The sequence below is a fragment of the Macaca nemestrina genome, chromosome 10, assembly GCF_043159975.1.
Source record: "Macaca nemestrina isolate mMacNem1 chromosome 10, mMacNem.hap1, whole genome shotgun sequence".
NCBI lineage: Eukaryota > Metazoa > Chordata > Mammalia > Primates > Cercopithecidae > Macaca > Macaca nemestrina.
Genome location: NC_092134.1, coordinates 24,317,037 through 24,340,238, shown reverse-complemented (window position 1 = coordinate 24,340,238; position 23,202 = coordinate 24,317,037). Strand labels below are relative to the sequence as shown.

Below are 23,202 nucleotides of genomic sequence, written 5' to 3'. Positions count from 1 at the left end.
TCATCACCATTGCCATCCTTATCATCACCATCTTCATCACTATGATCATCACCATCATCATAATCATCACCATCATCAACATCATCATCACCATCATCACATTACTATCACGATCATCACCATCATGATCATCACCACCATCATCATCATTACCATCATCATCTTTGTCATCATCATCATCATTATTACTGCCATCCTCAGCCAAGTGATGTGCAATGATGCTAACTGGCAGGGATTGTGATGTAACCCTGCCTGCTGAAGTAAGCCATATAGGCTCAGCCTCCACTTCCAGCTCCACCCCTTGGCCCTCTGGGCCCTCCCGACTGCCCCTTCACAAGAGCCCTCTGCAATTGCCTGCTGGGGAGGCAACCTTGACAGTGGCTCAGGCTGATTCCCCAACTGCAGGGCCCTCTCACCATCGGTGGGATTGGCAAACTCCTTGGGCACAGCTGCCCCATCATCCAGCTCCACAGCCTCTAGGCCCACGCGGACCCCTTCAATCTGGACTTCATGCTCTCCTGAAGCCGTGTCGTCCTCTGACCTTGCACTCTCACCTGTGCGACGGAATTTCACAACCCTAGAGAACAGAACAAATCTGGTCAAGATGGCTAAAGCTTCCTCCAAATGGCCTTGCTCTTGCTGCACAGTTCTAGTGACCAAGACAGGTGAAAGACTTCTTCTCATGGTTTGGAGAGTTGACGAATGGGGGTTAGCATTTCTGTTGAATTGGACTAGGGTTGGGGAGAGTGATAACTTCAAGAGTTATAATGTCAAGACTGCCATGTACAGTTGAGCAGATCGGGCACTGCCCAATTCCAGGGTTTCCTATTCACGTAGTAGGTTATGTGATTGAGGATATCTTTGTTGTAGGCCAGAATACTGTTTGTGAGTACATCAGTTTCAGATTTTAGACTCATCTGTCTATATCTAACATTTTGGTCATCTAAAGGTCACGTTAGGCCCACAAAAAGTTGCTCACGCCATATTTCTAAAAGTTTAAAGAGGATGCCATTTTTTAGAATAGAGACAAGGTTTCACTATGTTGCCCAGACTGGTCTAAAACTCCTGGGCTCAAGTGATCCTCCCTCCTCAGCCTACCAAAGTGCTGGGATTACAAGTGCGAGCTATCACGCTTGGTGCCAAAATTTTTAAATTGGGAAAATTCACATAAAAAGCCAGAATCCGGCCGGGCACGGTGGCTCAAGCCTGTAATCCCAGCACTTTGGGAGGCCGAGACGGGTGGATCACGAGGTCAGGAGATCGAGACCATCCTGGCTAACACAGTGAAACCCCGTCTCTACTAAAAATACAAAAACTTAGCCGGGCGAGGTGGCAGGCGCCTGTAGTCCCAGCTACTCGGGAGGCTGAGGCAGGAGAATGGCGTGAACCCGGGAGGCGGAGCTTGCAGTGAGCTGAGATCCGGCCACTGCACTCCAGCCTGGGTGACAGAGCGAGACTCCGTCTCAAAAAAAAAAAAAAAAAAAAAAAAAGCCAGAATCCCAATGTCTCTTGGAAAAAGTAGAATATCTCGCTGTCTGGAGCCCACATTCCTGCATTGGAATTGTGCTAGGTCTGGGCAGTGGTGGCCCCTGGCCCACCCTGACACCAATTTTAGATGGGTCATGCACTCCACAGTTGACCATTATCTCCTCTTCTCTAGATTATCTCTAGCCCTAAGGGTCTTTTGCTAGTTATCCTTGCACTTGCTCTGTGTTCCTCTTACTTGGCTCATGGCCCCATTTGTCAGGCCCTGTAGGCATTTGAGTTTGAGACCCCGTGGGTCCCACTCTCATGCAATATGTTCTTTCAAACTATGCTGTTGCTTGTTCCTCTGCAGGAAGCTTTGATTCTCTGGGAAGTCGTTTCTTCTTCTGGAACTCAGAGGCAAAATCACCCGTCTCCTTCCAACTTTGTCACTCCCAAACACAAAACTCCTGCTGTCTGCCAGCCCTAGGGTGGGTTTTGGGGTTATAGCACTGACAAGACAGATGTGTTCTGACCTCACTGTCTCTCAAGGGGATAGTGATACCGAATGTGCAAGTCCTTTCTGTCACGGCTTTGAGTCCTTACAGACTTTTTGAAGAAAGTTTGGGGTGCTAAGTACTGTGGATCATGCCTGTAATCCCAGCACTTTGGGAGGCTGAGGTGGGAGGATTGCTTGAGCACAGGAGTTCAAGACCAGCCTGGGCAACATAGTGAGATGCCGTCTCTACAAAAAGTAAAAAACTTAGCTGGACATAGTGGTGTGTGCCTGTGGTCCCAGCTACTTGGGAGGCTGAGGTGGGAGGATCGCTTGAGCCCAGAAGGTTAAGGCTACAGTGAGCCGTGGTCATACCACTGCAATCCAGCCTGGGCAACAGAGAGAGACCCTATCTGAAAAATAAAAAGAAAGAAACAAAGAAAAGAAAGAAAGAGAGAGAGAAGGAAAAAGGAAGAGAGAGAAAGAAAGAAAAAAAGGAAGGAAGGAAGCAAGGAAGGAAGGAAGGAAAAAATAAAAGGAAAAGGAAAATAAAAAGTCTGGCTGGGCATGTTCACTCACGCCTATAATCTCCACACTTTGGGAGGCTGGGGCAAAAGGGTCGCTTGAGTCCTGTAGTTCGAGACAAGCCTGGGTGACATGGCAAAACCCCATCTCTACAAAAAATACAAAAATTAGCGAGGCATGGTGGTGTGCACCTGTGGTCCCAGCTACTTGGGAGGCTGAGGTGGGAGGATGGCTTGAGCCCAGGAGGTGGAGGTTGCAGTGAGCCAAGATTGCGCCACTCCCTCCAGCCTGGGTGACAGAGCAAGATCCTGGGTTTTTTTTACTTGTTTAAAAAAAAAAGAAAGAAAGAAAGAAAAAGAAAAAGTCTGGAGTTACATGGGGCATGAATAACAGAGGTAGTATATGAGCAGATGGAGTACACATTTGATCCATGTTTTTAAAAGGCAAAAAAAGAGAAATATTTAAGTTCAAAATACTGCTATTATTAACGATTGCATCATTCCATGTATTTCACCAAAGAATAACTGTTGCGCTGGCATAGAAAGGGTAAATCTCTGGATTTCAGAAGCACAGGGAGCATACCCTGCTTGTGAAGTTCTAGAAGAGAAAAGACAGATCAAATCACAGTAATTCTGTAAACTCCTGAAACTCCACTCCTTGGCAAGGCTGGGCTTGGAAAACCTGAGCTGTCAGGCTCGTCTGGGCTGGAAATGCAGGGCCCAGCACAGGGTTGGCAGACAGACTGGCGGGGTTTGAAGCTTGGTGCTAACATTTCACCCCATCTACCACAGTCACCTCTAGTAGAATCAAGTTTGTGCTCTGTGCAAGTTCCAGCTGTTTTCCGTGCACTTGATCTGCATAGCACCTCTCTGAAGTTCATATTATTATCACCATTTTACAGACAAGAACACTGAGGCCCCAGAACTCACATGGCTTGCCCACAGTCCCATAACTAAACAGGCATGGAGCCAGGATTCAACCGCAGTTTTATCTGGCTTAAAACATTGTATTCCTGGCCAGTGAGAGGGTAACACCTCTTCAAACTCTTCCATTGCTTCCCATTTACTCTATTTTTTTATAAAGATATTTTATTTTGAGACATTTCGAGCATATAAAATTACACACGTAACAATGAGTGAAATCTTTGTTTCTGCTGTTTAACTAAAGGATTAGACATGTGAAATCGCCAACATTTGTCCCTAGATCAGTTGAAGCCACTCTGTCTCCATCACTCACATCTTCACAGGTATTTCATGTTTTAAAATAGGCAAAGGACTTCAATAGACATTTCTCCAAAGAAGACAGGCAAAGGGCCAATAGGCACGTAATAAGTTGCTCCATATTAGGGAAATGCAAATCAAAATCACGAGATACCATAAGATACAGGTTCTCACTCTGTCACCAATGCTCTTCTTTGATGGTAGTGGGGGGCTTTATAGGCATCATTATTCAATTTAATCCTCACAGTAACCTTGAGAGGTGGAGACTATTATTATCCCCACTGGATAAGACAAACAAATAGTCACTCTAAGCCTCAGTTTACCTCTTCTATACATTGGTGTCATAATTGTGCCATAAGTCAGGTGTCCTAGAAGAAAATCGTGAAACAGAGATTCTTTTTTTATTGTGGTAAAATATACACGCCATCAAATTTGCCATTTTAACCATTTTAAGTGTACAGTTCAGTGACATTAAGTTTCACCTGAAACTCTGTCCCCATAGAAATCAATGCTCCATTTTCCCCTACTCAGCCCCTGAGAAGCACCCTTCTACTTTCTGTCTCTGTGAATTTGACTCCTCTAGGGATCTCAGATAAGTGAAATCATACAGTATTTTTCCTTTTGTGTCTGGCTTATTTCCCTTAGCATAATGTCTTCAAGGCTCATCCATGTTGCAGCACATTGCAGAACTTCTCTCCTTTTTAAGGCTGAATAATATTCCATTGTGCGGACAGATCACATTTTGCTGATCCATTCATCTGTTGATGGACACAAGTTGTTTCCACGTTTTGGTTATTGTGAATAACGCTGTAATGAACATGAGTATATAAATATCTATTTGAGTTCCCGCTTTCACTTATTTTAGATATAGACCCATAAGTGGAATTACTGGATAAAAGGGTTATTCTATGTTTAATGTTTTGAGGAATTGCCAGAATGTCTTCCACTGTGGCTGCACCGTTTTGTATTCTCACCAGCAAAGCACAAAGATTCCAATTTATCCACATCCTTGCCAATACTTGTTATTTTCCATTTGCTTGATAACAGCCATCCTAATGGGTGTGAGATGGTATCTCATTGTGATTTTGATTTGCATTTCCCTAATATTGAGCAACTTATTATGTGCTTATTGGCCCCTTGTTGGTCTTCTTTGGAGAAATGTCTATTGAAGTCCTTTGCCTATTTTAAAATTGGGTTGTTTAACTTTTTGTTGTTGAGTTGTGCTTCTTTCTATACTCTGGATATAGATCCCTTATCAGACATATGATTTGCAAACAATTTCTCCCATTCCTTAGATTGCCTTTTTACGCTATTGATTGTGATTGTTGAATGCACCAAAGTTTGAAAAAAAAATTTTTAATACAGGATCTCATTCTGTCATCTAGGCTGGAGTGCAGTGGCGTGATCACAGCTCACTGCAGCCTCGACCTCCTGGGCCCAGGTGATCCTCCCACCTCAGCCTCCTGAGTAGCTAGGACTACAGGTGCACACCGCCATGCCTGACTAACTTTTGTTTTGGATGTTTTTGGGTTTTTTGTTTGTTTGTTTGTTGTTTTTTGTAGAGATGAGATTTCACCATGTTGGCCAGGCTGATCTTGAACTCCTGAGCTAAAGCGATCCACCCACCTTGGCCTCCCAACGTGCTGGGATTACAGGTGTGAGCCACCATGCCAGGCCGAAAGTTTTAAATTTTGATGTAGTCCAATATATCTACTTTTATTTTTATTATCTGTTCTTTTGGTGTCATATCCATGAAATCATTGCCAAATCCAGTATCATAAGGCTTTTCTCCTATATTTTCTTCTAAACTTTTATGGATTTAGGTCTTTGATCCATTTTGAGTTAACTTTTGTATATGGTGTTAGGTAAGAATCCAACTTCATTCTTTCACATACGGACATCCAGTGTTCCTAATACCATCTGTTTAAAAGACTGTCCTTTCCCCCACTGAGTGATCTTGGCACCATTTTGAAAATCATTTAATCAAATCATATGACTCGAGAATTTATTTCTGAGCTCTTGATTCTATTCCATTGATCTGCATGTCTATCCTTAAGCCACACCTAAGTAAGTTGGAGTAAGTTTTGAAATCGGAAAGTATGAGACCTTCAATTTCCTTCTCATTTTTCAAGATCGCTTTAGTTATTCGGTGTACCTTAAGAGATTCTATATGACTCTTCAGGTAGACTTCTCGTTCTTCCTTTCTTTTTTTTTTGTCTTTCTTTTTTTCTTTTCTTTCTTTCACATCTCACTGTGATGCCCAGACTGGAGAGCAATGGCACGATCTCGGGTTACTGCAGCCTCCGCTTCAGGTTCAAGTGATTCTCCTCCTTCAGCCTCCTGAGTAGCTGGGACTACAGGCACATGCCACCACACCCAGCTAATTTTTGTATTTTTAGTAAACATGGAGTTTCACCATATTGGCCAGACTGGTCTCGAATTCCTGACCTCAAGTGATCGGCCTGCCTTAGCCTCCCAAAGTGCTGGAATTACAAGCAAGAGCCACTGTGCCCACTCTCCTTTTTTTCTTTTGAGACAATGTCTTGCTCTGTCGCCCAGATTAGAGTGCAGTGACACTATCATAGCTCCCTACAGCCTCAAACTCCTGGATTCAAGTGATCATCCTGCCTCAGCCTCCTGAGTAGCTGGGACTACAGGCACGCACCACCACACCTAGCTTTTTGTTAGTTTGTTTCGTAGAGACAGGGATCTCATTGTGTTGGTCAGGCTGGTCTCAAACTCTTGGCCTCAAGCAATCCTCCTGCCTTGGCCTCCCAAAGTGCTGGGATTAGGATTTTTCTGTTTCTGCAAAACAATGAGATGGGGATGTTTGTGCAAGCGATTTACTAAGGAAATACTCTCAGAGAAACCCATTGGGAAGCAGGAGGAGGCAGGAGGAAGCTAAGAAAGGATGTAGTTCCTGCTGAGGTCTGGCCTCAGCCTGACCACACAGGGAGCTCTGAAGTGTGACTCGTACCACCGAGAAGGTTCCACCCGGGGATGTGAGAAGGTTCCACCCGGAGGCTGGGCTGTTACACCCTCATATCAATCAGTCCTTGGCTACGCCACCCCCAGCAGTGGAGGGCATAATCTCCCAGACAAGGTGGCTCCCCTCCACCAGGGGCAATCCAGAGGGAGCTACAGTTGTGAACCAACACTGGCAATAGCTGGGGGAGTGCCAGCCTGCTAAAGGAATCTGCAAAGGGCACCAACCGTATCTGCTACAAAGAAGCTCCTGCAGAGTTATTACACAAATTAATTGTAAAGCACAAGATAAATGTGAGGGATTCATCATTGAATTCTCCTTCCTCGAACTCCTTGGATAATAGCCCTCAAACCATGCAACTAGTTATTGAGCATTTGCTATAAGCCAAGAGCTGTGCAAAGCCCTTTATATTATCTCCTGCTACCTTAACAATCAACTTATGAATTAGGTACGGTTATTAGACCATTTTATAGACGAGGAAGTGGCTGCTCGGGTTATGGCTGTTGGCCTAGGTCACACAGTTTGAAGAAGCCGAGGCTTCAGTTTGGTGGTCTTTGGTAAGAGTGCCTTCAGTCCTAGTCACTGGGTGTCAAGTCAGTGCCTCTCCCAGGCATTCACATATCTCAGGAACGAGGGCAAGGTCTAAACTGAGCTGGCTTGTGTAGGCAGGCTTGCCAGAGAGTGGAAAACGGTGTGTGTTCTGGAGCAGGAATTAAAAGGCACAGCTCCACTCCAGCCTGGTTGACAGCTCTTTGGACTGTCACTTGAGTCCAGGGGTTCTTAAACTGGATGCAGTCTCAGAACTTCCACGGGGCTGGTCACAACGCGGACGGCTGGGCCCTGCCCCCAGAAGATCTGATTCAGGAGGTCTGACCTGGGGCCAAACCGTTACACTGAGTGCATTCCCAGGTGCTGCTGACATCCCTGATCCGGGGACTGCTGTTCTCGTGCATCAGAAGTAGGCAAGTGGTTCTGCTGTTCCCCTGCTCCCAACCCCATCGTGAAGCAGACGCACTGAGGGACTGAGCCCTGAGGAGTCCCCACTCTCTTGTTGGCTGAGCTGGGTATCTACAGCTCACCCTCCTCCCCTGAGAGGCCTGTGACACAGGACTCAGGCAAACATCCTGCCGTCTGGAGCTGGGGCATCCCTTGCAGCTGGAAGGCAGGTGTCACTTAGGAGCAAAGGCTTGGCAACAGACTGCCTTAGGCCTGGATATCCGGTCAGAAGGTGGGACCAGGACATCTCTTAAGCAGTACTTGCCCGGCAAGAACACTGTTTTATTCAAAATAGGTATTTAAGAGGTCTGCATGGTGGCTCGTGCCCCTCATCCAAGTATTTTAGGAGTCCAAGGCAGGAGGATTGCTTGAGACCAGGAGTTTGAGACCAGGCTGGGCAACACAGCAAGACCCCATCTCAGGTTTTGTTTGTTTGTTTTGAGACAGAATCTTGCTCTGTCACCGAGGCTGGAGTGCAGTGGCAAGACCTTGGCTCACAGCAACTTCTGCCTCCCAAGTTCAAGCAATTCTTGTGCCTCAGCCTCCTGAGTAGCTGGGATTATAGGCATGCGCCACCACACCTGGCTAATTTTTATATTTTCAGTAGAGACAGACTTTCTCCATGTTGGCCAGGCTGGTCTCAAACTCCTGATTGCAAGTGATCCACCTGCCTTGGCCTCCCAAAGTGCTGGGATTACAGGCGTGAGCCATCATCTCTAGCCTGCAAGACCTATCTCTACAAAAAAAAAAAAAAAAAAAGATTAGCCAGGCATGGTAGCACATACCTGTGGTCTTGGCCACTCAAAAGGCTAAGGCAAGAGGATCTCTTGAGCCCAGGAGGTTGAGGCTACAGTGAGCTATGATTGCACTACTGCACCCTAGCCTGGACAATAGAGTGAGATCCTGATTCTAAAGAAATAAAGAAGTAAACCAAAGTAGGTATTTAGTTACAGTAACTTCTCAGGGATACTGATAGAGATTATGGGGTGCTTTAAAGCCAGCAGTGTGCCTATAAACTGGTTCTCAAATACCCTCCCCCAACAATATTGATTTGTAGCATTTGCCAGTATCTGTGTCCTAGATACTCCCACAATGGCTTGTTTCAACCTGTCAGTGACTAAATAACAGGCTCCCCAAATTCTTGCATATTTAACAATCCATCTGCTCTCTAGAACTGGTACCATCAGGCCCTAGCACATCACTGTTAAAAAAAAAAAAAAAAGAAAAAAGAAAAGTCCTCATGGGTGCAGTGGCTCACACCTGTAATTCCAGCACGTTAGGAGGCAGAGGCAAGAGGATCACTTGAGTACGGGGCTTCAAGACCAGCCTGGGAAAAATAGAAAGACCCCATCTCTACAAATAATTTAAAAATTAGCCAGATACAGTGGTGTGTGCCTGTAGTCCTAGCTACTCAGGAGGCTAAGGTGGGAGGATCACTTGAGCCTGAGAGGTCGAGGCTGCAGTGAGCTATGATTGCACCACTGCACTGCAGCCTGGGCAACAGAAAGAGACACTGTCTCTAAAACACAAAACAAACGAATATACAGAAACCTCCTGAAACTACTGACACATGCTACAGTACAGCTAAACCTCAAAAATATTACACTGAGCAAAGAAGCTAGTCACAAAAGTTCACATAGATATGAGTCCACTTAAATGCAGTGTCCAGAATTCATGGAGACAGAAAGCAGATTAGTGGCTGCCAGGGATTGGGGGATTGCCAGGGAATGGGGAGTCACAGAGTAATGGGAGGGGGTTCTCCCTTTGGACACTAGATAGAGATGAAGGTTGTGCAACCTAGTAAAATTGCACGCTTTAATTGATGGTTAAGATGGAAAAAAAATTAAAAATAAATAAAATGGTCAAAATAGAGCCAGGCATGGTGCGGGTGGGCGGTCGGGTGGCACATGTGTCTATAATCCTAGCTAGGTGGATGGCCTGAAGCAAGAGAACTGCTTGAGGCCAGGACTTCAAGACCAGCTTGGGTAATATAGCAAGACCCCCTCTTTTATTTTTTTGAGATGGAGTCTCACTCCATCACCCAGGCTCCCTGCCACCTCTGCCTCCCAGGTTCAAGCAATTCTCCAGCCTCAGGCTCCCAAGTAGCTGGGATTACAGGTGCGCACCACCACCCCCAGCTAACTTTTGCACTTTTAGCAGAGACAGGGTTTTACCATGTTGGCCAGGCTGGTCCTAAACTCCTGACCTCAGGTGATCCACCCATCTCATACTCAAAGTGCAGGTATTACAGATGTAAGCCATGGTGCCCGGCTGCAAGACCCCATTTCGAAGGGGAAAAAAAGGTTAAAATGGTAGTTTATGTTATGTGTATTTTGCCATCAAAAAAAAAAAATCCTTAACTCTTAGCACTGCTATGGATGTTATTGGAATCCCTTATCCAACAAATATTGAATGGGCACCTGCTTTGTGCCAGGCCCAAAGGTGCTACTGTGATCACGAAAGTCATCAGACTTCAACGCCTTTTTGCAGTGCTCATAGTCTACCAGGAGGGGATAAGAATTTTAAAAACAAAAATAGTGATTACATATGGACATCACTATATAGATGGTTTGCACATTGTAAGAAATGCTGCAAATAAAATAAACTGGGTGCTGAGAAAGGCTCATGGTGGGAGTGACATTTCACATCTGGAACCCACTCAACGAGGGGGGGTGTGAAATGGGCTACAGAAAGGAAACTACAAATGAGTAGGACCCCCAGTCCCAAAGAAGCAACCCCAAAATCAAAAACGTAAACAGTCCCCTAAGGTATTCACAGAAGATGGACACATAGAGAAATATCCCAGGAAGGAAGGACATGAATGTTTGCGTGCACTCTCAATTCATCTTCAGGGATGAAGGCAAGGTCAATGGATCAGCACCCTTGACTCTGAGGACATCACAGAAAGAACTCGCTGTGTAGCCTGATCATCCTCCTTGAATACTCCTTTTGTCACATCTTCTCCGCAGGGACCATCCACGGCTCCCTGCTTCCTTCTATGGACTAATAGTGACCACTGCAGCCTTTTGGAAGGTAATTTGTGATATCTTTCACAATGTTTAAATGTCCTGTGCTGCCACCAGCTATGTTCTGCTGGCAATTCATTACAGGGATGGAAAAAAGTAGGTGATGACTTACGATACCAATAATGGCTGATACGGGGCCAGGCACAGCAGCTCAAGTCTATAATCCCAGCACTTTGGGAGGCCGAGGCGGGCAGATCATTTGAGGTCAGGAGTTTCAAACCAGCTTGGCCAACATAGTGAAACCTCGTCTTTACTAAAAATACAAAAATTAGCTGGGCATGGTGGTGGGCACCTGTAATCCCAGCTACTCAGGAGGCTGAGGCAGGAGAATCACCTCAGTGAGGCGATTCACTGCAACAGAGGTTGCAGTGAGCTGAGATCACACCACTGCACTCCAGGCTGGGTGACACGGTGAACTCTGTGAAAAAAATAATAAGAATAAAGAACAGCTGATATGGACTATTAGTTTGCCATGTGTCTGGTCCAGAGTTCAGTGCCTTGTGGATTATCTTATTTAACATGCACTTTCACTATCCCTATTTTACAAATAAGGACACTTAAGCACAGAGGGGCTGTAAGCTTGTCCAAGGTCACACAGTAAGTGGCTAAGCCAGGCTTTGGCAAAGTCATCTGCCTTCAGTGTCTCCAGTCCCAGCCCCCCTGCTATAGTCCCTTCTGCTGCTAGCATGCTGTTTGCAGCTTTGATTGTGATAATAGAACACTAGAAATGATCACTGGGACAGGGGTGATTAAATGGATATAGCACATCCACTTTTTTAATGTGTTTATAGCCATGCAAAGTGGCTCATGCCCATAATCTCTACACTTTGGGAGGCCGAGGCGAGAGAATTGCTTGATCAATCCCAATTCAAGACTAGCCTGGGCAACATAATGAGACCCTCACCACAACAAAAAATTTTAAAAAATTAGCTGGGCATGGTGGTGCGTGTCTGTGGTCCCAGCTACTCGGGAGGCTGAGGTGGGAGGATTATTTGAGCCTGGGAGGTCAAAGCTGCAGTGAGCCACAATCACACCATAGCACTCCAGCCTGGGCAACAGAGCTAGACCCTGTCTCAAAAAAAAATTAAAAATAAATCAATAAAAATGTTAGAACTTAAAGTATAATTTAAAAAATAAATAAAATAAATAAATAAAAACGTTAAAAATTTTTAAGTTGGCCTGTATCAAAATAGCCAAAAGGCAGAAACAACCAGCCAAAAGGTACAAACATCCAACAGATAAACGCATAAACAAAATATGAACAATGCATACAATAGACTATTATCCAGGCTTAAAAAGAAAGGAAATTGTGACACAGGTTACAACATGGAAGAACCTTGAAGATATTATGCGGAGTGAAGTAAGCCAGTCACAAAAGGATTCTACCTATATGAGGATTCTACCGACGTGAGTGGACCTAGAACAGTGACATTCACAGATATAGAAAGCAGGATAGTGGTTACCAGGACTAGGGGGAAGAGAGGACAGGGAGTTAGTGTTTAATGGGTACAGCTGGGGAGGATGAAAAAATTCTGGAGATGGATGATAGTGATGGTTGCACAACATTGTGAATGTACTTAATGCCACTAACTGTACACTTAAAATGGTTTATGGTCCTGTGATCCCATCACTTTGGGAAGCTCAGGAGGGCAGATCACTTGAGGTCAGGAGTTTGAGAGCAGCCTGGCCAACATGGTGAAACCCTGTCTCTACTGAAAATACAAAAATTAGCCGGGTGTGGTGGGTCATGCCTGTAACCCAGCAACTCAGGAAGCTGAGGCAGGAGAATTGCTTGAATCTGGGAGCAGGAGGTTGCAGTGAGCTGAGATCGCGCCTCTGCACTCCAGCCTGGGCAACAGAGGTAGACTCCGTCTCAAAAAAAAAAAAAAAAAAATTGTCAATGGTAAATTTTACTTTACATATATTTTACCACAATAAACATACACACACGCACATACATACATACACACACACATACATACATACACACGCACATACATACATACATACACACACGCTGATCTGTAGGGGTCAACAGGGAAAGATTGTTGAGACTCATTATTAAATGTGCTATAAAATGGGCTGGGCACAGTGGCTCATGCCTACCATCCTGGCATTTTGGGTGGCAGAAGTGGGAAGATCACTTGAAGCCAGGAGTTTGAGACCAGCTTGGAGAACAATGTGAGACTGTTTCTCCCTAAAGAAAAAGTGGTATAATATGGTCCTGAGAGCTAAGTCCTTGATACTCAAAAACTTAAGTGTGGTCCCGGCCAGATGCGGAGGATCATGCCTGTAGTCCCAGGACTTTGGGAGGCCAGATGAACAGATCGCTTGAGGTCAGGAGTTTGAGACCAGCCTGGCCAACATGGTGAAACCTCGTCTCTACTAAAAATACAAAAATTAGCTGGGCATGGTGACTCGTGCCTGCAATCCCAGCTATTTGGGAGGCTGAGGCAGGAGAATCACTTGAACCCAGGAGGCAGAGGCTGCAGTGAGCCAAGATGGCTCCACTGCACTCCAGCCTGGGCAACGGAGCGAGACACCATTGCAAAAAAAAAAAAAAAAAAGGAAAACTTAAGTGTGGTTCTGAACCAGAGGCTCCAGCAATCCCTTAGGAGCTTGTTAGAAGGCAGAATCTTGGTCAGGTGTCGTGGCTCATACCTGTAATCTCAGCACTTTGGGAGGCTGAGGCTGGAAGAGTGCTTGAGCCCAGGAGCTATAGACCAGCCTGGGTAACAAAGCGAGACTTCCATCTCTACAAAAAAGACAGAAATTAGTCAGGCGTAGCGGCGTTGCCTGTAGTCCCAGCTACTCAGGAGGCTGACGTGGGAGAATCACTTGAGCCCAGGAGTTTGAGGTTGCAGTGGGCTGTGATTTCACCACTGCACTCTAGCCTGGGTGACAGAAAAAGACCCTGTCTCAAAAAAAATAAAAATAAAAAAACAAGAAATGCGAGAAACGCAGAGTCTCAGACCCTGTCCCAAACCTACTGAATCAGTATCTGCATTGTAACCAGTCTCCAGGCAATTTGTGTGCATGCCGAAGCCTGAGAAATATTGCTCTAGAGGCGTCATGCTTAGACAATCACAGACAGTTGGGAAGGACATGTAAGAAGTCTAATGCTGGTTTCTTCTGGGGAGGAGAACTGGATAGGAATGGGACATTTTGAGAGAAGACACTTTTTTTTTTTTTTTTTTTTGCTTATTCATTTTGGACCCTTCTGTAATGTTTGATATTTTTAAACTGGGCATCTACTGTTCTTATGATAAATATAAATAACAACAGCGATTATTGACCATGCTCTAGTTGATGGAGCAGCATGCTGTTAAGCATGGCTATGCTCTGCTTTCGTCTGTGAAGTGGGGATGACAGCTGGTTTACAGACGGTCGCGAGTATTAACTGAGCTTGATGAACAGGAAAATTGTGAGCAACGAGGAAATATGAGCTTTCAGCAACCTGTCTTCTCCAAGTCACCTCTCTACCTTGAGTTTGGAGTACACTGACCCTTGTAAAAAGTGACTTTGAGAAAATGGCTTAGCTCTCTGCAGTTTTATGTATTTATTTTTTGAGACAGGGTCTTGCTCTGTCACCCAGGCTGGAGTGCAGTAGTGCACTAAAGCTCACTGTACCCTACAACTCCTGGGCTCAAGCGATCCTCCTGCCTCAGCTTCCACAGTAGCTGGGACTGCAGGCGTTCGCCACCATATCCAGCGAATTTTTAAATTTCTTATAGAGTTAGGGTCTCACTATGTTGCCCAGACTGGTCTCAAACTCCTGGGCTTGAGCAGTCCTCCTGCCTCGGCCTCCCAAAGTGCTGGGATTACAGGCGTGAGCCACAGAGCCCAACCTCCCTGCAGTTTTAAACCTGGACCTGCTCACATTTCTTCGCTGGAAAACCACAAGAAGCGAGGGCACCTGTGTTTATTAAACTTTGTTTTAAAACAGAAATAAAGAAGGACCTTTGACATTAAATTATGCAGTCCTCAGAAAGCCAGTCTGCATTTTGAATCAGTCGGGTTCCTAAAAGAATTTATCAAGTACATGAGCCAAGATTTCCCGAGGGGAAAAAAAGTAATATGAAAGAAAAAGAAAATAGCAGTGGCATATGTTAAATATATGAAGGCTTCAAAACAGGCTGGCTCACATTCTCTTGCCATTTGTTGTATATGTATATATATAGCATATAATTTACCAAAATAGCAGGGAACATTTGTTTTACATAATTTTGCTATTTAAGGAAGAGAAGAACTTGAGGAAATAGCTGTCAACCTAAAGATCTTGTTTGTACCACCATAGAATTTTCCTCGGTACCTTAAATTAGGGCCTGTGACTTGATTCAGGTATTGTTATTTGTTTATTTTTTTGAGACAGGGCCTTACTCTGTTACCCAAGCTTGGAGTACAGATCTGGGCTCACTGCAGCCTCGACTTCCCAGGCTCAAGCAATCCTCTCACCTCAGCCCCCCAGGTAGCTGGGTCTACAGCTATGTGCCACCATGCTTAGTGAATTTTTTTTTTTCATTTTAGTAGAAACAAGGTCTTGCTATGTTGCCCAGGCTGGTCTCAAACTCCTGAGCTCAAGTGATTCCCAAAGTGTTGGGATCACAGGTGTGAGCCACCATGCCCAGCCCTGATTCAGGTATTTTATTTTATTTTATTTTATTTTATTTTATTTTATTTGAGATGGAATTTCACTCTGTCACCCAGGCTGGAGCGCAGGGGCACAATTCTGGCTCACTGCAACCTCCGTCTCCCGGGTTCTAGCAATTCTCCTGCCTCAGCCCCCCAAGTAGCTGGGATTACAGGCATCCGCCACCACACCCGGCTAATTTTTGTATTTTTAGTAGAGATGGGGTTTCACCATGTTGGCCAGGCTGGTCTCTATCTCCTGACTTCAAGTGATCCGCCTGTCTCGGCCTCCCAAAGTGCTGAGATTACAGGCGTGAGCCACTGCGCTCAGCCCAGTATTTTAAGTAGGGAAGTTTTCTCTTTTCATCTGGGCTTCTGGAGTTTTGTCCCTTGAGTTCAGACTATCAGAGTTCAAGCTGTCAGACTGAAAAGGAAGTTGAAGCTGTGATTATCTGTGGGTGGCACTCAGAGTTGGAGAGGTGGTCCACCAGAATAGATAAGAGAGCCCAACCCTGGCAAACAGAGTGACTTGGGTTTGAATGCCCTACTCACACCATTCAGTACCTGTGTGACCCTGGGTAGGTTAATTTGTTTCTCTGAGCCTCAGTTTCCTCACCTATAAAATGGAAATGGTAATCCCTACCTCACAGGGTTGCCATGGAGATCAAAGGAGTCTATCTATTGAGAGCATCTGGCAGAGCCTAGCAGCACCATTCAGTATTTCCATAAGCATCTATTGAGGGCTGACTTATGCTGAGTGCTGGGGTCCAGTGGAGGATGAAATTGACATGGTCCCTGCCCGCGAGAAGTGGATGCTCTGGTTGGCAAGGTGGTTAATATACAAGTAAACAAATACATCATTATAGATTTGCAAATGAAATATATCTTGAGGAGGAAGCAAACAGGGTGCCAAGTGGGGACAGCAATGGTACCCAGGGAACCCTCATGCCCTAGAAGGTGGGTGCCATTGCTGTTCCCACTTTATAGATGAGAAAACTGAGGTCTAAAGAAAAAAATGAGTGATCAGAAAAGACCTCCCCAAGGAGAGATCAAGGGGACAAAGACGGTCCCACACAATAAGGGAGGAGTAGAGAGAACAGCTAGTGCAAAGGTCTGGAGGTGAGACCAGGGAACATAGGTCAGAGAGACAGCTGGCATCACACAGAGCCCTGGAGGTCACAGTGAGGATTTTCTGTGTTGTCCTAAGACCAGTGGGATGCCATGGAGGGGTTTCAAGTAGTAGCGAGATGGTGGAAGATGATCAGAGTTGAGTTTTGAGGTCACTTGGCACATTCTCCCGCAAGAGGATGAATCAATGGAGGAAAGCGGGTTGCTTTGTTTTGTTTGAGACAGTCTTGCTCTTGTTGCCCAGGCTGGAGTGCAGTGGCACAGTCTTGGCTCACTGCAACTTCCCACTGCCAGATTCAAGAGATTCTCCTGGCTCAACCTCCTGAGTAGCTGGGATTACGGCTGCCTGCCACCACGCCCGGCTAATTTTTGTATTTTTAGTAGAGATGGAGTTTCACCATGTTGGCCAGGATAGTCTCAAACTCCTGAACTCAGGTGACCCACCTGCCTCGGCCTCCCAAAGTGCTGGGATTACAGGCATGACCCGCTGTGCCCACCCCAGAAAGCGTTTTTTAAATATAGGTTTTAATATTATTTAGATATGGCAAGGCTGAGAGATTATGAGATGTGAGCTATGGGCAAGATATACTCTGTCATACTTACAGATCCCAAGAAGAAGGGGCACGCCACACTGTAAGGGGCACACAGGGCAACCCCATGGTTTGTCAGGAGGCAGAGGGAATAGGAGGAGAACGTGAGCAAGAGCCTTTATTGTGGTTTCCCAGGAAAGAAATGGGTAAGGCAGAGGCTGCAGGCTTGGGATTGGTTCGTTTGAATAATTTCGCCCTTCTCTGGAGCACAGGGGCTCTCCTTAATTGTCTCATGCCTGGTTCTGGGGTGATGAGGGCAGGTAGATGTGGCCTGGAGTCTGGGAGCTGGATAAAGGAGGCAGCTAGAGAGACATGAGGCTCTGGCTTGATTGGTTTGTATAGCAGAGGCACGCTGGCAGGTGAGCTGTTTGCTATTTCTAGGAATTAGTTAACTCTGAGAGGGGCAAGTCCCTCCAGGGCCAGCAAGGCTCCAAGATGTTGAAGCATCAGAATATAAACAAAGGTTGCCGGGCGCGGTGGCTCACTCCTGTAATCCCAGCACTTTGGGAGACCGAGGTGGGCAGATCATTAGGTCAGGAGATCGAGACCATCCTGGCTAACATGGTGAAACCCCGTCTCTACTAAAAATACAAAAAATTAGCCAGGCGTGGTGGCGGGCGCCTGAGTCCCAGCTGCTCAGGAGGCTGAGGCAGGAGAATGGCGTCAACCCGGGAGGCAGAGCTTGCAGTGAGCCAAGATCGTGCCACTGCACTCCAGCCTGGGTGACACAGCCAGACTCCGTCTCAAAAAAAAAAAAAAAAATCAAAGGCCTGATTAATACGAAAAGATGACTGAGGAGGAGTCAGGGAGGCCAGGAAGGAAGCTGTGTGGCCAGTGGGAGAAGAGGTGCTGGTGGTTTGGATTAGGGGGGTTGGAGAGGTGGAGGGCTGAGGCTTTTGTTAAATATTCATCCCTTTCTCCCCAGCTCTGCCAAATAGTACAAATAGTATAAGAAGACATCTTCACAGCGAGGCTCATCTGCCAGTGGAAGGCAGGGTTGCATCATCTCGTTTGGGGAACTTGATAAAAAACACTGATAACCAGTATCCCTCAGCTTTGTCCCAGATACCCTGGTGATGTGGCACTGGGCGTCTTTGGAGTCTGAAACTTATCAACAAATGTAGTTAGATGCTGTGCACTTGGAGCAGCAGAGACTGCCAAGGTCACTAACATATGGACTTGCTTTGTCTTCTTCAAGACAAGATCTGGGGCACCCCCTGAGCTGTAGGATTTAAGAAGAGTCTTCCCAGGAGATGAACCTCTGTCTTCAAATATTTGAGGCTCTGACCTGTGAAAGAAGGTGCTTCTCAACCATAATCCTAAGGACAGAGCTTGAACTTCTGGGTATAAGAAAGAAGGAAGCAGATCTCAACTCAATATAAAGAGGAGCCTTATCAGGCAGAGCAGCCCAGAGATGAAAACGGCTGCTTTAGGAGGCAGTGGGCTCCCTCTCTTGAGAGTCATTGCAGCAGAGGCAGGTGTCCATGTGATTGGCTCAGGAGTAATGATATTTAATATTTATGCATCACTTCAGAATGCCAGGTCCAAGCCTGAGTGTTATAAACTATCTTATGTAATGCACTCAACAGTCATAACAGGGAAGTATTATTAATAACTCTACTTTCAGCCAGGCACAGTGGTTCACACCTATAATCCCAACACTTGGGACGCTGAGGTGGGAGGATCACTTGAGCCCAAGGGTTCGAGACCAACCTGGGCAACATGGCAAGACCATGTCTATACAAAAAATTTAAAAATTAGCTGATCATGGTGGTGTGCACCTGTGGTCTCAGCTACTGGGGAGGCTGAGGTGGGAGGATCACTTGAGCCCAGGAGGTCGAGATTGCAGTGAGCTATGATTGCAACACTGCACTCCAGCCAGGGTGACAGAGTGAGACCCTGTCTCAAAAAAATCTCCAGTTTATAGACAAGTAAACTGAGGCTAGAAGAGTTTACACCAATGGTTCCAGGTCTCCTAGATAATACGCAGTATACCAGGACCCTGGCTCAAGTAGCTCCAAAACCCATGATCTTACCCAGTCAGCCAAGGCTTCTGTACCTGAAGCCAAGAATACCCCTGTGGAACTGATTAAAACACTGATTCCTGGGCCGTACTCTAGACCTACTAATGCTTTTGCATCTCTACAGAGTGGGGCCCAAGAACCTGAGTTTTAATCAGATGATGGCGGCCCCAGAAGTCTGAAAGTTACCATCTGATGCCTGCCTGCTCTGAATTAGGGAGACAGGGTGTGAGGGGTTGGACGTGATGACCTTGAAGTTTCCTTCCGTTTCTGAAGTCTGTAATTAATGGAAATTTTAGTTCTCTGTGGATTTTATTTATTTGCATTTTTTTGCCACCCCCATCAGCCTGAATAGCAATGAGCTTGTTCCTAGGATAGCAGACGACTTGCTTATATCCTGGACAAAAGGTAATGATAAAAAATAAATCATAGTTAGCATTCATGAAGCCTTTACCAGGGGCTGGTAGCTCCGCTAAGCACATTATAAGCATCATCTCAAGGAACCCTCATACCCTAGGAGGTGGGTGCCATTGCTGGCCCCACTTCACAGATGATAAGACTGAGGCCTAAAGAAAAACAAGGAACTTGCCCAAGATCACCTACCAAGTTAGCCAGAAAGTCAGGATCCAAAACCAGCTCTGCCTGAGTTGAGCGCGCACACACTTACTCATTCTCTGACATGGCCTGTGCAGAGAGGAGAGGGTTACTCTTCCTATTGGAGGACCAAAAGGCCTGTGCTGCAACTTTCAGGGTCATTTGTCTTTGTAACTTTTCCTTTTTTTTTTTTTTTTTTTTTGAGATAGAGTCTCGCTCTGTCGCCCAGGCTGGAGTGCATTGGCATGATCTCCGCTCACTGCAGCGTCTGCCTCCCGGGTTCAAGAGATTCTCATTCTTCAGCCTCCCGAGTAGCTGGGATTAAAGGCACAAGCCACAACGCCTGGCTAATTTTTGTATTTTTAGTAGAAACAGGGTTTTGCCATGTTGGCCAGGCTGGTCTCAAACTCCTGACCACAGATAATCAGCCTGCCTTGGCCTCCCAAGAAGCTGGGATTACAGGCGCGAGCCACCACTTCTGGCCTTGTCTTTGTAACTTATGTATCCACTCGTTCATTTAACAACCATACAGAGGGGACCCTGTCTGTGTCAGATTTGAGTTCTCGCCCCCATGGAACTTCGAGCCTTTTACCAAAGTTACCTTGAGCATTGCAGAAGATGCACACGTTGTTAAGCGAACATGTACAGGGTGCCAGCATGACTCAAGTCAGAGGAGTGAGGCTTAAAGAGAAATCTGAAGATGCTGTAGAAATGAGTGACTGCCTCCTGGATTGAAGCGATTCTCCTGCCTCTGCCTCCTGAGTAGCTGGGATTACAGGCATCCACCACAACGCCGAGCTAATTTTTGTAAAAAGAGTTGGCCAGGCTGGTCTCGAACTCCTGACCTCAAGTGATTGCTTCGGCCTCCCAAACTGCTGGGTTTACAGGTGTGAGCCATGGCGCCCAGCCCTAGAGCAGTGGTTTTCACCCGGGGCAATTTAGTCTCCCACGAGCATCGGCAATGTCTAGAGACAGCTTTGATGGTCACAACTGGTGGGAGTGAGAGTGACATCTGGTGGGTAGAGGAGGCCAGAAATGCTGCTAAACATCCTACAATGCATAGGACAGTCCCCTACTACAAAGTATTGTCTGGTCTAGAACGTGAATAGTGTAGAGGCTGAGAAACCCTGGGTTCAAGAGTGAATGAGATACTATTAATAATCACACCAGGCTGGGCAGGGTAGCTCACAGGGTAGCTCCAAAGTCTAGCACTTTGGAAAGCCAAGGCGGGAGGATTGCTTGAGTGCAGGAGTTCAAAAGCTACAGTGAGCCATGATCGTGCCACTGCACTCCAGCCTTGGCAACAGAGAGAGACGCTGTCTCAAAAAAAAAAAAAAAAAAGTAATCAAATAAATAAGTTAATAAATACACCAGAATAACTGCCATGATCCAGGCTGGTGCCAGGCACATTCATTCAGAGAACTGAGAATCAGTCTTGTAGAGCTGAAAATGCCCTCAAAGGTGACCCGAGCACCCCCTTGTGTCTCAAGGAAGTTAAATAAATTGCCCAAGATCATATAATCAATCACATGCAAATCTGCATAACTCTTTTAGACAGCCCAGAGAAGAGTTTAGCTGGGGCTGTAAAGCCACTGTCTAGGCCAGTGAGCCCTGGAATAATCCTCCCTAAGACCCAAGGCCACCCGAACAATGGCCTCTTTTCAGGGAGACTTTCTTTCTTTGGCCTCCGGAGTGTTGTGGTTTTCGTTCTGTTTTGTTTTTCAGACTGGGTCTCACTTTGTCGCCCAGGCTGGAGTGCAGTGGTGCAATCATAGCTCGGTGCAATCATAGCTCACTGCAATCTCAGCCTTCCAGGCTTAATTGATCTTTCTGCCTCAGCATCCCAAGCAGCTGTCACCACAGGCACCACACCCAGATAATTTTTTTAGAGAGGGAGTCTTGCTACGTTGCCCAGGCTGATCTCAAACTCCTGAGCTCAAGTGATTCTCCTGCCTTGGCCTCCCAAAGTGCTGGGATTATAGACAAGAGCCACTGCACCTAGCCCAGACTGTTCCCCTTAAGTCACTGAAACACACATTCCTCAGAGGTGAAGCTGGCTGGCATAAAAGGTAAACATTTTTGAAGTGAAGGGGTGTGAACAGCTTTGAGCGTGAGACTTTTTGTTTTGTTTTTTGAGGCAGAGTCTCGCTCTGTCATCCAGGCTGGAGTGCAGTGGCATGATCTTGGCTCACTTCAACCTCCGCCTCCCGGGTTCAAGCGATTCTTGTGCCTCAGCCTCCCGAGTAGCTGGGATTACTGGCGTGCACCACCACGCCCGGCTAATTTTTGTGCTCTTAATAGAGACAGGGTTTCACCATGTTGGCCAGGCTGGTCTCGAACTCCTGACCTCAAGAGATCCTCCCATCTTGGCCCCTGCCAAAGTGCTGGGATTATAGACAAGGGCCACTGCAGCTGGCCCAGACTAGTCCCCTTAAGTCATTGAAACACACATTCCTTAAGTGAAGCTGGCTGGCATAAAATGTAAACATTTTTGAAATGAAGGAGTGTGAGCAGCTTTGAGTGTGAGGTGTTTTTTTTGTTTGTTTGTTTGTTTTTTTGAGATGGAGCCCTGCTCTGTTGCCCAGGCAGTGCAGTGGCGCGATCTCGGCTCACTGAAAGCTCTGCCTCCTCGGTTCACGCCATTCTCCTGCCTCAGCTTCCTGAGTAGCTGGGATTACAGGCACCTGCACACGCCTGGCTAATTTTTTTTATTTTTAGTAGAGACTGAGTTTCGCCGTGTTAGCCAGGATGGTCTCGATCTCCTGACCTCATGATCCACCCGCCTCGGCCTCCCAAAGTGCTGGGATTACAGGCGTGAGCCACCATGCCCAGCCAAGTGTGAGGTTTTAAAGGCCATGGTGGGTTCCCTTGGAGGATGCCCAGGCTATTACAATAACTCCCTACTTTTTGCCTGAAGTGGGTGACGATGATGCCCTATCTCTCCTCCTTGTCCGGGGATCCTCCCTCTACTTTGGCCCCACTCGGTCTCAGGGGGATGGGAGCCAGCAGGAAGTCTCATGTGTGCCTTTGCCACCTCCTCTTGCCCTGTGTCTCTATGCAGAGATCTTCTCAGAGGAACCACAACCTGCTTCTAGCTTCTCCCCTAGAACTCAAACACAAATCCTTACCTGAGTTAACATGGGCTCGAAGAGCTTACCTGGGACAATTTCAATAGCAATAGTCGTATGATCATTGCAGCCTTATTCACAATCACCAACCTATGGAATCCACCTAAGTGTCCATCAAGAGATGAATGGATCAAGAAAATGTGGTATATACACAATGGAATACCATTCAGCCTTAAGAGAGAAGGAAATCCACTCATTTGCAACAACATGAACGAACCTGGAGGACATTGTGTTAAGTGAAATAAGCCAGGCACAGAAAGACAAATACTGTATGATCTCACTTACATGTGGAATCTAAAAAAGTGAAACTCATAGAAGCAGAGAGTAGAATGGTGATTACCAGGAGCTTGGTAGGGGCTTGGAGGAATTAGGGAGTTGCTGCAGGTAAAAAAAATTTCA

General features: G+C 46.1%; 2 protein-coding genes across 6 annotated transcripts in view; one reads left to right on the top strand and one right to left on the bottom strand.

Annotated features, from left to right (window-relative positions):
• Window positions 1–23,202, bottom strand: part of SVO (SV2 related protein) — a 101,363-nt gene that overhangs the window by 68,363 nt on the left and 9,798 nt on the right. For all 3 annotated transcript variants that reach the window (XM_011770125.3, XM_024798101.2, XM_011770115.3), the window contains exon 2: window positions 417–577. In XM_011770125.3, the coding sequence (XP_011768427.1) occupies window positions 417–577 (161 nt within the window). The remainder of the gene's footprint in view (window positions 1–416; window positions 578–23,202) is intronic.
• Window positions 530–23,202, top strand: part of LOC105498173 (ubiquitin specific peptidase 30) — a 100,684-nt gene continuing 78,011 nt past the window's right edge. The window contains exon 1 of one of the 3 annotated variants that reach the window (XM_011770095.2): window positions 530–665. The gene's annotated coding sequence lies outside the window, so the exon portion shown is untranslated. Of the gene's footprint in view, window positions 666–10,699; window positions 10,721–23,202 lie in introns of those variants that run through there. The other 2 variants (XM_071071171.1, XM_071071172.1) reach the window with 2 other exon arrangements.